The sequence below is a fragment of the Hemibagrus wyckioides genome, linkage group LG02, assembly GCF_019097595.1.
Source record: "Hemibagrus wyckioides isolate EC202008001 linkage group LG02, SWU_Hwy_1.0, whole genome shotgun sequence".
In the NCBI taxonomy this organism is placed as follows: domain Eukaryota; kingdom Metazoa; phylum Chordata; class Actinopteri; order Siluriformes; family Bagridae; genus Hemibagrus; species Hemibagrus wyckioides.
Genome location: NC_080711.1, coordinates 16,858,903 through 16,870,942, shown reverse-complemented (window position 1 = coordinate 16,870,942; position 12,040 = coordinate 16,858,903). Strand labels below are relative to the sequence as shown.

The 12,040-nt window shown below is 39.1% G+C and overlaps 2 protein-coding genes across 2 annotated transcripts in view; both read right to left on the bottom strand.

Annotated features, from left to right (window-relative positions):
- Nucleotides 1-12,040, bottom strand: part of coro7 (coronin 7) — a 104,819-nt gene that overhangs the window by 787 nt on the left and 91,992 nt on the right. The window contains exons 10-25 of the mRNA XM_058410423.1: nucleotides 7,998-8,052; nucleotides 7,644-7,701; nucleotides 7,316-7,461; nucleotides 5,526-5,621; nucleotides 5,285-5,383; nucleotides 4,512-4,653; nucleotides 4,223-4,398; nucleotides 3,869-3,977; nucleotides 2,775-2,861; nucleotides 2,559-2,701; nucleotides 2,343-2,447; nucleotides 2,176-2,261; nucleotides 1,927-2,068; nucleotides 1,644-1,733; nucleotides 1,450-1,566; nucleotides 1,161-1,296 (exon numbers count right to left, since the gene is read on the bottom strand). Of these exons, the coding sequence (XP_058266406.1) occupies nucleotides 1,161-1,296; nucleotides 1,450-1,566; nucleotides 1,644-1,733; nucleotides 1,927-2,068; nucleotides 2,176-2,261; nucleotides 2,343-2,447; nucleotides 2,559-2,701; nucleotides 2,775-2,861; nucleotides 3,869-3,977; nucleotides 4,223-4,398; nucleotides 4,512-4,653; nucleotides 5,285-5,383; nucleotides 5,526-5,621; nucleotides 7,316-7,461; nucleotides 7,644-7,701; nucleotides 7,998-8,052 (1,787 nt within the window). The remainder of the gene's footprint in view (nucleotides 1-1,160; nucleotides 1,297-1,449; nucleotides 1,567-1,643; nucleotides 1,734-1,926; nucleotides 2,069-2,175; nucleotides 2,262-2,342; nucleotides 2,448-2,558; nucleotides 2,702-2,774; nucleotides 2,862-3,868; nucleotides 3,978-4,222; nucleotides 4,399-4,511; nucleotides 4,654-5,284; nucleotides 5,384-5,525; nucleotides 5,622-7,315; nucleotides 7,462-7,643; nucleotides 7,702-7,997; nucleotides 8,053-12,040) is intronic.
- pam16 (presequence translocase associated motor 16) overlaps nucleotides 1-12,040 on the bottom strand; it is a 68,983-nt gene that overhangs the window by 8,037 nt on the left and 48,906 nt on the right. The gene's annotated exons all lie outside the window — the stretch shown is intronic.

The window sequence follows — 12,040 nt, the reverse complement described above, 5'->3', positions numbered from 1 at the left end:
GGCACAAGGGGAACATGGGGGGGCTGTAAAATAGCAAGACTTGATAACAATTAGGTTTTCCTGTTAAGATTTATTTTATAATTAACATAGTAACAAATTAAAACCTGATAAAACACCATGCAGATGTTGAGATGACAGGGATTTGTGTGTGTGTGTGTGTGACCGACCCAGTGTTTAAAGTGGACATCTATTTGTGCATGGGCACTACACAAGAAAAAGGACCATGGTCTGTAGCTTATAAATTGTTTCCTACATAATGTGCAAATGAAATTAGAAAAGAAAATAGAATTATGAAAAAAATAAATTTTACTTGGTGACTAGGCAAATATCAATAATAAAAGTTGAGCTATTGGGTTATTGTGTTGCTGTATAACATCAGTAATGTAAATATACACTGTTGCTCAAGATTACGCTAGCTTCCTAAAGCATGACTAGCCATGCACAACATAATTAATGACAGATTTATTCACATGCACAAGAAAATCCTTCATTGCTGCGAGCTAACATTAGATTCATATTAAAGAAAATGGTCATTATGATTATCTCAGGACATGCTCACCTCTACGTTTACACAAATATGATGTTGAATTCTTGTAAGGAGAAATCATATGTTACTGAGGCAGAGCAGGTATCTGAATATGAAAGACTCTTCTGTTCTACAACTTGAAACAAATCCTGCAGGTCAGGCCATGTGTGTGCGAGTGGCAGGATGGGGTCAGGGTTTTCTTCCATCTGCTGTAACACTGCAGTTTTAATACCAAACTGTTTGCATTTGCTTCATTTAATGAAACCAAAAAGCTCCTTAGGTCAAAAATAACGTGTGCGCTGTCCCTCAGTTTGCTTGGTATGCTGTAATTGGATAACTGTGTGGGTTTTTTTTAAAAAAAAAAAAATTAATTAATTGATTTTTTTGTTAAATATCAGTAACAAGAAATGTGGCATAATGTAGTGAAGTGTAAAGAAGAAAGTAAGATACATTATTTAAAAATGTAGTGGAGTGAAAGAAAAAAGGCTTTTTTTTTATACTTCAGTAAAGTACAGATACAAGAAAAAACACTGCTGGAAATGGTATTTTCCTGCTCAAATCAGATTTGCCTAAAATTTAAGCCAAAGCTAGCATTCTGAACATAGCCTTATATGAATAGTATGTGCTGCAGTACCAGGGGTCATGTCTTTAGGCTGCAGGCTGATCTTGCGGTGCTGTCCATTAGAACCGGAGAGCCAGGCAGCAGCACTGAGAGCTGATTCCCACAACACTGCTGTCTCAGGGAAAAGATCATCCTGGAAGAACTCTTTCTGCACCAGAATTAAATGAACAGTTAGACCTAACATTGCTATAACAGTTGATATACGTATAACCTGCATGATGAAAATGTTTAGAAACATTATTGGCCACAAGATGGCACTGTTGTGTTTAATTAACAAGAAAACTTGGCTGAGCTCACTCACTCTGACTCGAGGCACTTTGAAGGCCACTGGCTCAATGGTGGTCTTGCTAAGTCTGACAGCTCTGGCCACCTCTACATCACGTACATCACAGGCAGTCTTTGGCAAGAAACACAAGGCCTGTCCACACAAGACAACAGTTTTAATATCTACTAATTTAAACAGTGAGAGATGAGAAAGTGGACGTTCTGTAATACCTTGTGTGGCTCAGAGGAGTGAAAGCTGCTGCACTCCATAAAGTAAGGGGCTTCTGTTATGATCTCATAGATGTAGACACGTGTATCACCCTAACAGGGAAAAAAACATGACGTAGGTATGATATTAAAGCTTGTTTAAACTAGATAGGCACTGTAATAGTCAGTATAATAGCACCTTTTGCAAATTAGGTACAGCACTCTATAGCACATCTAATTACCTCTAAAAAGCATTTATTTGTAAATTACTCATTTCTATAAGATATGTTTTGCACATTTCCAGCACCTTTCCTGTGAGAATAACAAGGCTGGTGTCAGCGTCATAGAACGGGATGAGAGTTGAGGGTGACACGTCAGCAGGTACAGTACCCACAGGTCCAGAGGCCAAGGACTCAGCAGAGAACAGGTAAAGATGTCGCTCACTGCGACTGCAGAGAAAACCAAGAAAGAAGGAAATCTGATTTTCTGATGTACCAAGCCAACATACAAGGTATGTCAGCTATTATCTGTTAATATGTCATTGATTTGTGCTTACCAGTCAAACCCTGACACCAGAAGGTACTGGCCATCACACACCCAGACTACACGGCCACCTCTGTGGCCCTCTGGACCAGGGCCCTCCTATAGGAAAAGAGAGGAAAAAGAGTAAGAGGGCTGTACCAATGTTATATATGGTTTTTAAGTCCCTTTTTAAGTACTTGCCTGGATAGGCTCAGAAGACTTGCGTGGATCAAACACACGCACTTTTCCATCTTTACACACAGTAGCCAACAACTTGCCATTGGGACTCCAAGCCATTCCAAATATCTGCAAGACAGAGTACAGATATGAGACAGCAGTCTGCTATCTTTCAGCTCAGGCAATCTATTATCTGTTAACCTGTTTATAGTGCACTTGGTACTGTACAGAAGCTCTCACCTGATCTTGGTGTCCACTCAGCTTTTTGACTTCACTTCGAGTTTCCAGGTCCCACAGTCGCACGGTCATGTCATATGATGAGGACACCAGCAGACCAGAGGCGTGTGGGTGGAACTTGATAGAGTAGATTTTCTCAGTGTGTCCTGTTGAGAGGACGTTCATGTCACTCAAAATGTAGAAAGAATTATTGTTTTAGAGAAAGGTGTCTTTTCTTACCCTGTAGAACACACTCAGGTATAGTCAGTGTATCTACCAGTCCACCTTTTGGAATCTTCCACATGCGGATCTTTGCATCATCTCCAGCTATTAAAAGATGGAGTGGATTACTGCTAAGTTTCTTTAACAATTATAGTTAAAAATTCCTTATTATAAATAACAGACTTTAATCTCACATAATTTCTCTAAATTAGATTTTAATATTTATTTCATATGTGATAGGTGATCCATAGCTTGAGAATGTAAAGCCAGCATTTGCTTAAGATGTCATCACAGTTTTGGATGTTGCCTGCTGTATTCGACACAGTGTTTTTGCCTCACAATTTACCTATCCCACCAGAGAGGTCCATACTCAGTATCATTAGTTTCTACACCCACCCAATACTTAGAGCCCCATGGAACTTTTTATGCTAATTGGGTAGTGACTATATCAGACTTGTGGGAGCTGAGGGACAGTGGCACAATAAAAAATAGATGTTTCTACTAAACCTACTTACTATTAAAGTTGAAGGATGGTTGTTGAAGGAGAGGCATTCCAATTAAAAATCCTACTTTTCTATGCTCTCAGGTTGAAGTTTTTCCTTTCTAAGTTATATGTGGCAGCCTTAGCCTTAGTCCTACAGAGTCGACAGTGTCTCGCTGCAGTCTCACAAAACTTTCTGAGGGGAGCCTGCCACCTTTGTTCTCCACACTCCATCAAGATCCAGGTAGAGGGACTCTCCCTTGTACCAGAATTCTGGGCTTCTGCTCAGATTCATATCACCTACTTCTGTTAACAGATCAATTGACCTTTTGGCATTCTATAAAGGGGAACCTGCTTAATGTTGCTTGTTATGCCACACACACATCCTTGCAGCATCCCAGGGAATGGAAATTTCCATATGACACCAGAATTTATATCAAACACTATGGCAAACAGTCAGTTCTTGATTTAGGCCTATTTGGCTAAAATTGATTATGTTAACCTCCATAGATGTTTAAAATTCATTTTCAATGTTATTACAGTGTTTTGGACTTGCAGAAGGTACAAATCTTATTGCAACAGAGTTATTACAGAGAACATATGCATGTTTTAATTACTAAGGACAGCTTACCAACCAGCAGCTTGTAAGGGTCAAAAGGATCCCAGCAGAAGTCAGCCACACTCACTGAGTTCTGGATGGTTGGCAATGCTGTGTCTGGCAGCTTCCCAGGCTGAGAAAGCTGCAATTTAACATGTAACAGAATGCTGTATATGATTTCAGACCCATAGACATGCTTTTAAAAATAATCTGAACAATCCTGAAGATCCTGTGCCTTGTCAGGGTTTGCTAACAGGATCAAAAAATGGCAAGAGTTGAGCCATACAAGAGCCATACAAGAACCTGTTGATAGATGCACTGGCATACTAATGACTGACAGTTAAATAACACATTATTCTGACAAAAATGCTTCTAATAGTGTGGCACCTCAAGCACCGCAATCTGCCCTCCTGCAATGGCCAGAGGCACTGCCACTCGCTGCGCATTGGCAGAGAAGCCATCACACTCGCCAGGTGTAGTCAGACTCATGCCACGCAGGTTGGTGATGTGGGTGTCACGATGCAGAACAGTGCCCTGAATGTGACGGAATCTGGAGCTTGGACCTGCAAAAATAGGGTGAACATATAGTTTATCAACAACCAACTTCAACAAGTGCTAACGTTGCACTAATCTCTGCCAACAAAAAGACTTGGGGAAAACAGATGGTTGAAGTTACCCAGCATGTTCTGAATGGCACGGGAGCTCTGGCTGGGGCTGGGGAGGAAGCCAGAGGACAGGCCGCTGGTGGAGGAGGGTGAGCGAGATGGAGCTATACTGTCGCTGGGGGTACTGAGGGCACTACTGGAAGTGGAGGGCACCTGAAAGACAGGGAGAGTAGGGGGGTATGACAAGTAGAGGAATCAGATGTATTACATTATCACTTTAAATCTTTGCGAATGTTTTAGGAACATACAAATAAATGCTTTTAACTCATAAGTAAATTTGTTTTTACAAAGTAAGTATTTGGCATGGTAACCCTTTGCTTTTTTAAAAATGCATCTATTTACTTAGCATCCTGGAGAATCTGATACAGTTCACACTTGCTTGTTTTAGCAAGTATCCTCTGACAGACATTACGGTTTTTTTAAGTAGTAGTAATTTTTTTGAAAATGTTTTATATATAACATTTACTCATTTATTGTTTTTGCATATCAGTCAACTTTCTAATTATTGGTACCAAGAAAAAAAAGGCAACAATTATTTAAAAAAGAAGACTTCAAATTTGTCCATCAACAATTGGAAAAGATACTTCTCTAATAAAAACTGATCCCTTATTATTTTTATTTATAAATAGCTTTTTCACAAATCACATGTTTTGCTAAAAATGTTTGTTTTTTTTTCATCAAAAAGTGCCAAAACCTATGGCTTATATTAAGTTTGTGTGGTTCTTCTACATTATTTCACAATGGTACTGTGAAGCAAAAAATGTCATTGTTCTTTTCCACATACCTCTTTACTTTTTCTACGAGGTAGCTCATTTGCTGCAACCTGATTATCTGGAGTTTTCCCCTTTGGCCTCTTGTCTGGGTGGAGGCTGAGTTTTTCCACCTGCCATAAATAAGGGTGTATAAATTTAAAATGACAAAAGCTTTATTAAATGACTAAAGGCCTAGTGATTAAATGACTCATTTAAATTGCATTAAAAAGCCTTGTGTGAGAAGTCCATTTCCAAGCTGGGAAGAGTCCGTACTTGCTTGTTCATTCCCTGCCACCATTCATCTGCTGTCATGGCTGCAGTGTGGCCTGCAGTGTCTGGATACAGGTCAGCATGGAAGTCCTGTCCTGCCTGACACACACACACACACACACACAAACACAAATACACAAACACACACACAAGTTTTCCTATGCATTTCCACAACCCTATATTCCCTATAATCTCCTTTCAAAATGTCATCATACATACACACTCATTAAGCATTTTAATCTAATCTAATTACCCAATCATGTGGCAGTAATGCAATATGTAAAATTAAAATGATAAGATTCAGCTGTTGGGGGGTTTAGGGTGGCTGATGTGTGGTTGGTTTCAGGGGTTTATTTTGACCTTGGAATGTTGCCGGTTCACAGCAGTCACTACATTTTAATCAGAATGGTACAATAAAAAATTCTGTGAGCAGCAGTTCTGCAGAGGGAAACTCCTAGTTGATGAGAGAGGTCAACAGAAAATGAACAGATATGTTTAACAGAAGGGCTAGAGTAACTAAGATTTGAAGCAGATGGGCTACAACAACAGATGACCATGTCGAGTTTGAATTGTGTCAGCCAAAAACAGAAAGCTAAGGCTGCACAGGCTCAATGATGCACCCCTATAGCACAAGTAATAGGCCTAGGGAATGCCATGATATTGCAGCCCAAACCAGCACAGTTCCACCCCTGTTCTTTACTCTGGGAACACGTTGGGTACGTTTTGTTGGGTCTTCTCCACACCGTAGCTCTCAGATGCGGGAAGGACTATTAAGGTGTAGAGATCAGAGATCAATAAACATTCATAACAGATCAATTCACATTGTCCACAGCCAAAGATTTGCTGGCACAACTGAAACTGGACTCTTAGACCCCTGAGGGTGTGCTGTTTATGTGGCACCAAGACATTGTAGCATATCCTATAAGTGGGGCTTCCATGGATCAGACTTATTTGTCTACATCCCATTCCACAACTTGATCGGCTAGAGATCTGGTGAATTATCAATTATCCGGTGGATTAATCAACACTATGAATTCTGTCATATTCCTCAAACCAAACCTGGACAATTCTTGTAGTGGCAATGTGCATTATCCTAATGAAAGAGGCCATATCCATAAGAGAATATCATTGTACTTGGTCTGCAACAATGTTTAGGTTGGTGATACATATCAAAGTAACATCCACATGAAAACCCAAGGTTTCCCAGCAGAACATTGCCCTGGGTATCAAACTGCCTATGCTGGCTTGCCTTCTTCCCATAGTACATACTGGTGCTATCTCTCTGGTGCCAGCTAAGAGCCTTGTACTCAGCCTTCCACATGATGTAAAAGACAACATGATTCATTAAACCAGGCCACCATCATACATTGCCCCATGGTCTGTTTCTGATGCTCATGTGGTCATTGTAGGCACTTTTGGTGGTGGACAGGGGTCAGCATGGGCAATCTGACTGGTCTATGGCTATGCAGCATGCTGTGATACATGTGTGATCTGACACATATAATATAGCCAGCATGAACTTTTTCTGCAGTTTGGGCTACAGTAGCTGTTCTGTTAGATGGGAAAAGACAGACTAGCATTCACTCTCCATGCACATCATTGTGCCCATGACCCGGTGACCAGTTTGGAGAATTTTTAGTATGTACTAACCACTGCATGCCAGGAACACACCTTTTTGAAGATGCTATTGTCTAGCTATTGCTATTGTCTAATTGCTATTGATGAGTTGTCTAGTCATCACAATTTGGCCCTTGTCATCCTTTCAATGTACTTGCCAAGTATCTGGCTCTTACCTTGCGAGGTACTTGGTAGCTGATTGGGATAATGAAATTGTCAGTCAACTGCATCACCCTCAGCACTTCACAACGGCTTACGTCTAGCGCCAGTTTGGGCACCACTGCTATTCCACGTGTGGACGTGTCGCACAGGCAGTGGCTCACTATAATGCAATGAGACAGAATGACAGGCATCTCATGCTCTAATAAATATGACTATTTAACTCTATTATATTAAGATGGCTGATGCTCAGTTAATACTCAGTTAATACTCTATAATCAAATCTGTTGATGGCACCCTGTTAAAAATACTTCATTTTAGTCATTTTATTATTAAAAGTCTAACCTTGTGAAAGACTTGGCTCGCAAGTGGTCACCTCAAAGCAGTCAATCACACTTTCTCCCTGATAAAAAATTAAGGTAAAGATATTCATATTTAGGTGTCCAAAATACACAAGAAAGTAGAAATTAAATAATTAATAAATATCAAATAATTTAATAACAGTGATTTAAATAATAGAAAATTGAAAATAGAAATAAATATCTCAATATTAAATAATGGAACATAATATTTAATAATTTATGTTACAAAACCAGAAATATAAAATAGAAGGGATAATGTTAAAAACAAAACAAAAAACAAAACAAGACAAGACAAGACAAGACAAGACAAGACAAGACAAAACAAAACAAGACTCACCTTTGCCGACACAATGAGGAGACTGGTATCAGGATCAAACAATGGCATTAAAGTCCTGGATGTTAAAAAAGATAAAGCAAAGAATAATTATTTACATATTACTTCACAATTCTCGTTCAAAGATTATATGTAGCTAGAAAGTAGTAACAAAACATAGCTCAAGCTCAGAGTGTCACCTCAGAAAGCCTCTAAAAGGTGCAGTTGAACGTTTCCACCCAGGCTTAGTACCCTGGTAACTGACCCCAGAACAGAGGCTTATTTTACATAAATGATACACCTTTCAGTGAGAACATATTCATGTTGTTTAATCACTTACTGAACAAACTACCGAAATCCAAAGTGGAATTCAAGCACATTGTTCAGTTCCCAGGGGCTTGACAAATATTGTTCACCAATACAATGATATACAGTCATGGTTGCTTTTACTGCTGTAGGACCGCACATGTGTGACCTCCAAGGGACAATGAATGCTCACTGAACAGGCAGGCATAAGGATTTGAATGACTTTGACAAGGGCCAAATTATGAGGATTATGACTGGGTAATAAGATAATCTCCAAAATGGTAGGTCTAGTACCTAGCAAAAGTGGCAAAAGGAAGAATCATGGACACCCAAGGCCCATTCATGCATGTGGGGAGTGCAGAATAGCTTGCTGCATATAGGGCTGCATAGCCGCAGACCAGTGCCCTTGCATGTGAACATAAAAAGTGGACAATGGAGCAAGAAAAGAGAGTGACCTGGACTGTTGAATTCAGTTTTGTAACATCATTTGGATGCATGTGCATTGTTTACCTAGGGAAGAGATTGCAAGTTAGCAGAGACAGTGTGATGCACTGAGCAATGTTCTGCTTAAAAACCTTGGGGCCTGGCATTCATGTGGTTAGTTTCACATGTGCCATCCACAGCAGCAGGTTTCCAAGTGATGGGAACTCCAACCACACATGGGGGTCATCAAATGCTTTTTATATACAAAGTCCAACAGTTAGGTTAATTTCTCCATTAGTAGCAGTCTGGCTGAGAATGAGGTATATTGGCTGGCATCGTAAGGATACTGCAAGTATTTGTATATAAGATCAAAAAAACCTTCTTGTTGTTTCCAGGGAAGTGGGGCTCATGAATGCTAAAAGTACATAAGTCTGAGTTAGAGTGTGTGAGTTTATTGTTAGAACTGAAGGCCTTGAATTGGAAAAAAAAGTAATCTGGCTGGTTAGCAAAACGAAATATCCTGGAACGGTCCTAACAGAGACGTCACAGAAACACAGAGAGCCACAGGAGCTGTCAGAAAATTCTTGAAAAAAATGACAGATAACTTCATCACCACTAGATGAAGTTAATTACTTTCATGATGATTATAAAACACCTGATTATATTATTATACACTGTCATCTAGCAGGTGTCAGGATGTGAGTCATAATGATGATAATACATGAGATATGCTGGTAGAATGAGGAAGAGGAGACAGACAGGTGGACAGGTAGATGAGAGATCTGTGTGTGTGTGTGTGTGTGTGTGTGTGTGTGTGTGTGGAGGGGCACAGCTGTGGGGAGACACATAGAGATACCATCTGCATATGATCACACTGGAGCAAATCCAAACAAATGCACTCACAGGCTTCTTGTTCAAATACACACAAAGCCACACAGTACTGCTGCTATAAATTCTTTACTATGCATACATGAATTTGTGTGTGTGTGTGTGTGTGTGTGCGCATGTATGTGCATGTGTGTGTGAGCGTGTGCATGTGTGTATGTCTGTGTGTGTGTGTTTAAAACCAGTTCAGTATGCCTGACTTCTAGAAGACAAGAGCATGATTGTCATCTCATGGGCAGCTTTCACGCAGACCACACAAATGTCATAAGCTCTTAAACTAGAGCCAAAGATCTGGGCAATGCACTATAGCCACTATATGCTGACCTAACAGGGGCATGTACACCAACACAGATTAACAGTCCTTTCTTTCATTTCTTTTTTTTTTCAACTCTCTATTTTTTTTTGATAGCTAACTATCACACTGTGGTTTATGATTGATTTTGGGTGTGTCCATTAAAGTGTGTGAAAATGGAGTTAATGGTGTTCTGGACTGTATATTCCACAGTCCACTTTATCAGTCTATTGTAAATTAGGTTTCACTGGTAGTGTGAGAACTGGCCATGACAGCTCTGCAACTGAGTCTACTTCCTCTTCCAAAAGGGATAGATACGTATCAAGAAGTAGTTGGTTCATGAAACAACATTTCCCAGAGGAAAGTTGAGGTCCTGTTAGGCAGATGGTATATGCCAAAGATCATACACTGAGCTCTGCTGGTAAATAATGGCAAAAAAAAAAAAAATCATTAAAAGACATATAATAAAACTTGCTGTCTTAAAAGGTTTGACTATTTGAGTTTGTCCATTCACGTCATCTTTTGTCACTACATCTTTATCTTTACTACTTTAAATCTTTAAATCGCTAAATCTATTCCAATTTCCCACAATCCACCTCTGAAGATAAGCAGAGGCTCTGTTTATGTGACTATACTAGTCCCCAAACAAATATCAAGGTTATTGTCCTGGCATAGCAATGAAATGATGCCATGCCGACTTTTCCATCTGTAAACAAAGTACTTTGACAGTAGTGTAAAAGATAACGGTAGAAGAATTACACATTAAACACAAACTGCCTCAGTAATTCTTTATATGACAGTATTTCATGATAAATATGACATTTATATTGTTCGGTCTTATTTTGGTTTAATAATTAAACGGATAATAACAATTGGATCTAGTACATTTAAAATCATTAAAGTTTAAAATCAGGATTCTAGTCTGTTAAAGAAAACTGTATCTGGTGCTGTCTTCAGACTCTTTAGTTAGTATAGAAATGGAAGTTTAATAAACTCTACCATGACTTATATATTTTAATTTCAACACTGGTATTAGAACATTTCTAAAGGATTTTTTGTGTGGTGACAGTAAACATCTACTCTGGGACCTCCAGCCTTTAAAGATAAATCCCAGCAGAATTCTAGGTCTAAAGATACTTGTCTAGCACGAAAAGCCGATATACAATTTACAATGGCTTTAAACTGTAGAAATATAATCTACAAATCTGCTTACCATTTAAAAGTGGAACCAACTCAGAAAAGCCTGCTTATTGTCTAAATGCAGATGCTTGTTGAAAGTGAAAACAAACTTCATCAAATAGCCAGGGTTAGGAAACAGTGTTCATAAGTTGTGGTGTGTGGTGGTGTGTGGTTTGGCTCTTGTACAGTATAGATCAGTGTTGTCCAATCTTTTCCGAAAAGGGACAGTGTGGGTGCAGATTTTCATTCCAACCAAGCAGAAACCTGAGTCTACTGAAAGCCAAAATAATGAATAAAAATGTACATTTTAAACTTTGTTATTTGGAATTGTTATAATTCTTTAACACTGCTTTTAGACAATGTCCATTGTTAAAAGCACTATACAAATAATAAACTCAATTAAATGTGCAGATAAACAGGTGTTTCTATGAAAGTGGACAGTGGGTGATCTTTTCCTCCTTAAAATAAATCTGCAAAGTCAATGTTATAGATTAACCAATATATCTGTATGTTGATTTAACACTTGTATATTAAGTTAATAAGTGCTACTTTGCTGCTGATGCTGTGTACAGCCAAACTGATTTGACACCAGACCAGGGAAAGCTGTGGACAGAACCACTTGGGGACTTTCACACCGTCACAGATCTGCCGTTACATCTGTCAGCTTGCGACAGAAGTAATTAGTGCCTATAATGAACTCAGAAACTACACTGACCTAATAGTTCCTCATGAGCCCTTGATTGCTGTTGTAGAAAGGACATTATTTACATTTACATTATCTACTGTCCAGTGTCACTCAAATGAGAATGGGTTCCCTTCTGAGCCTGCTTCCTCTCAAGGTTTCTTCCTCTTATCATCTCAGGGAGTTTTTCCTCACCACCATCGCCTCAGACTTGCTCAATAGGGATAAAATAGGAATGGAATAGTTACTTAACTTTAAACTTTATAAATTTTTTCTCTATGTTTCTATGCTTAAGCTGGT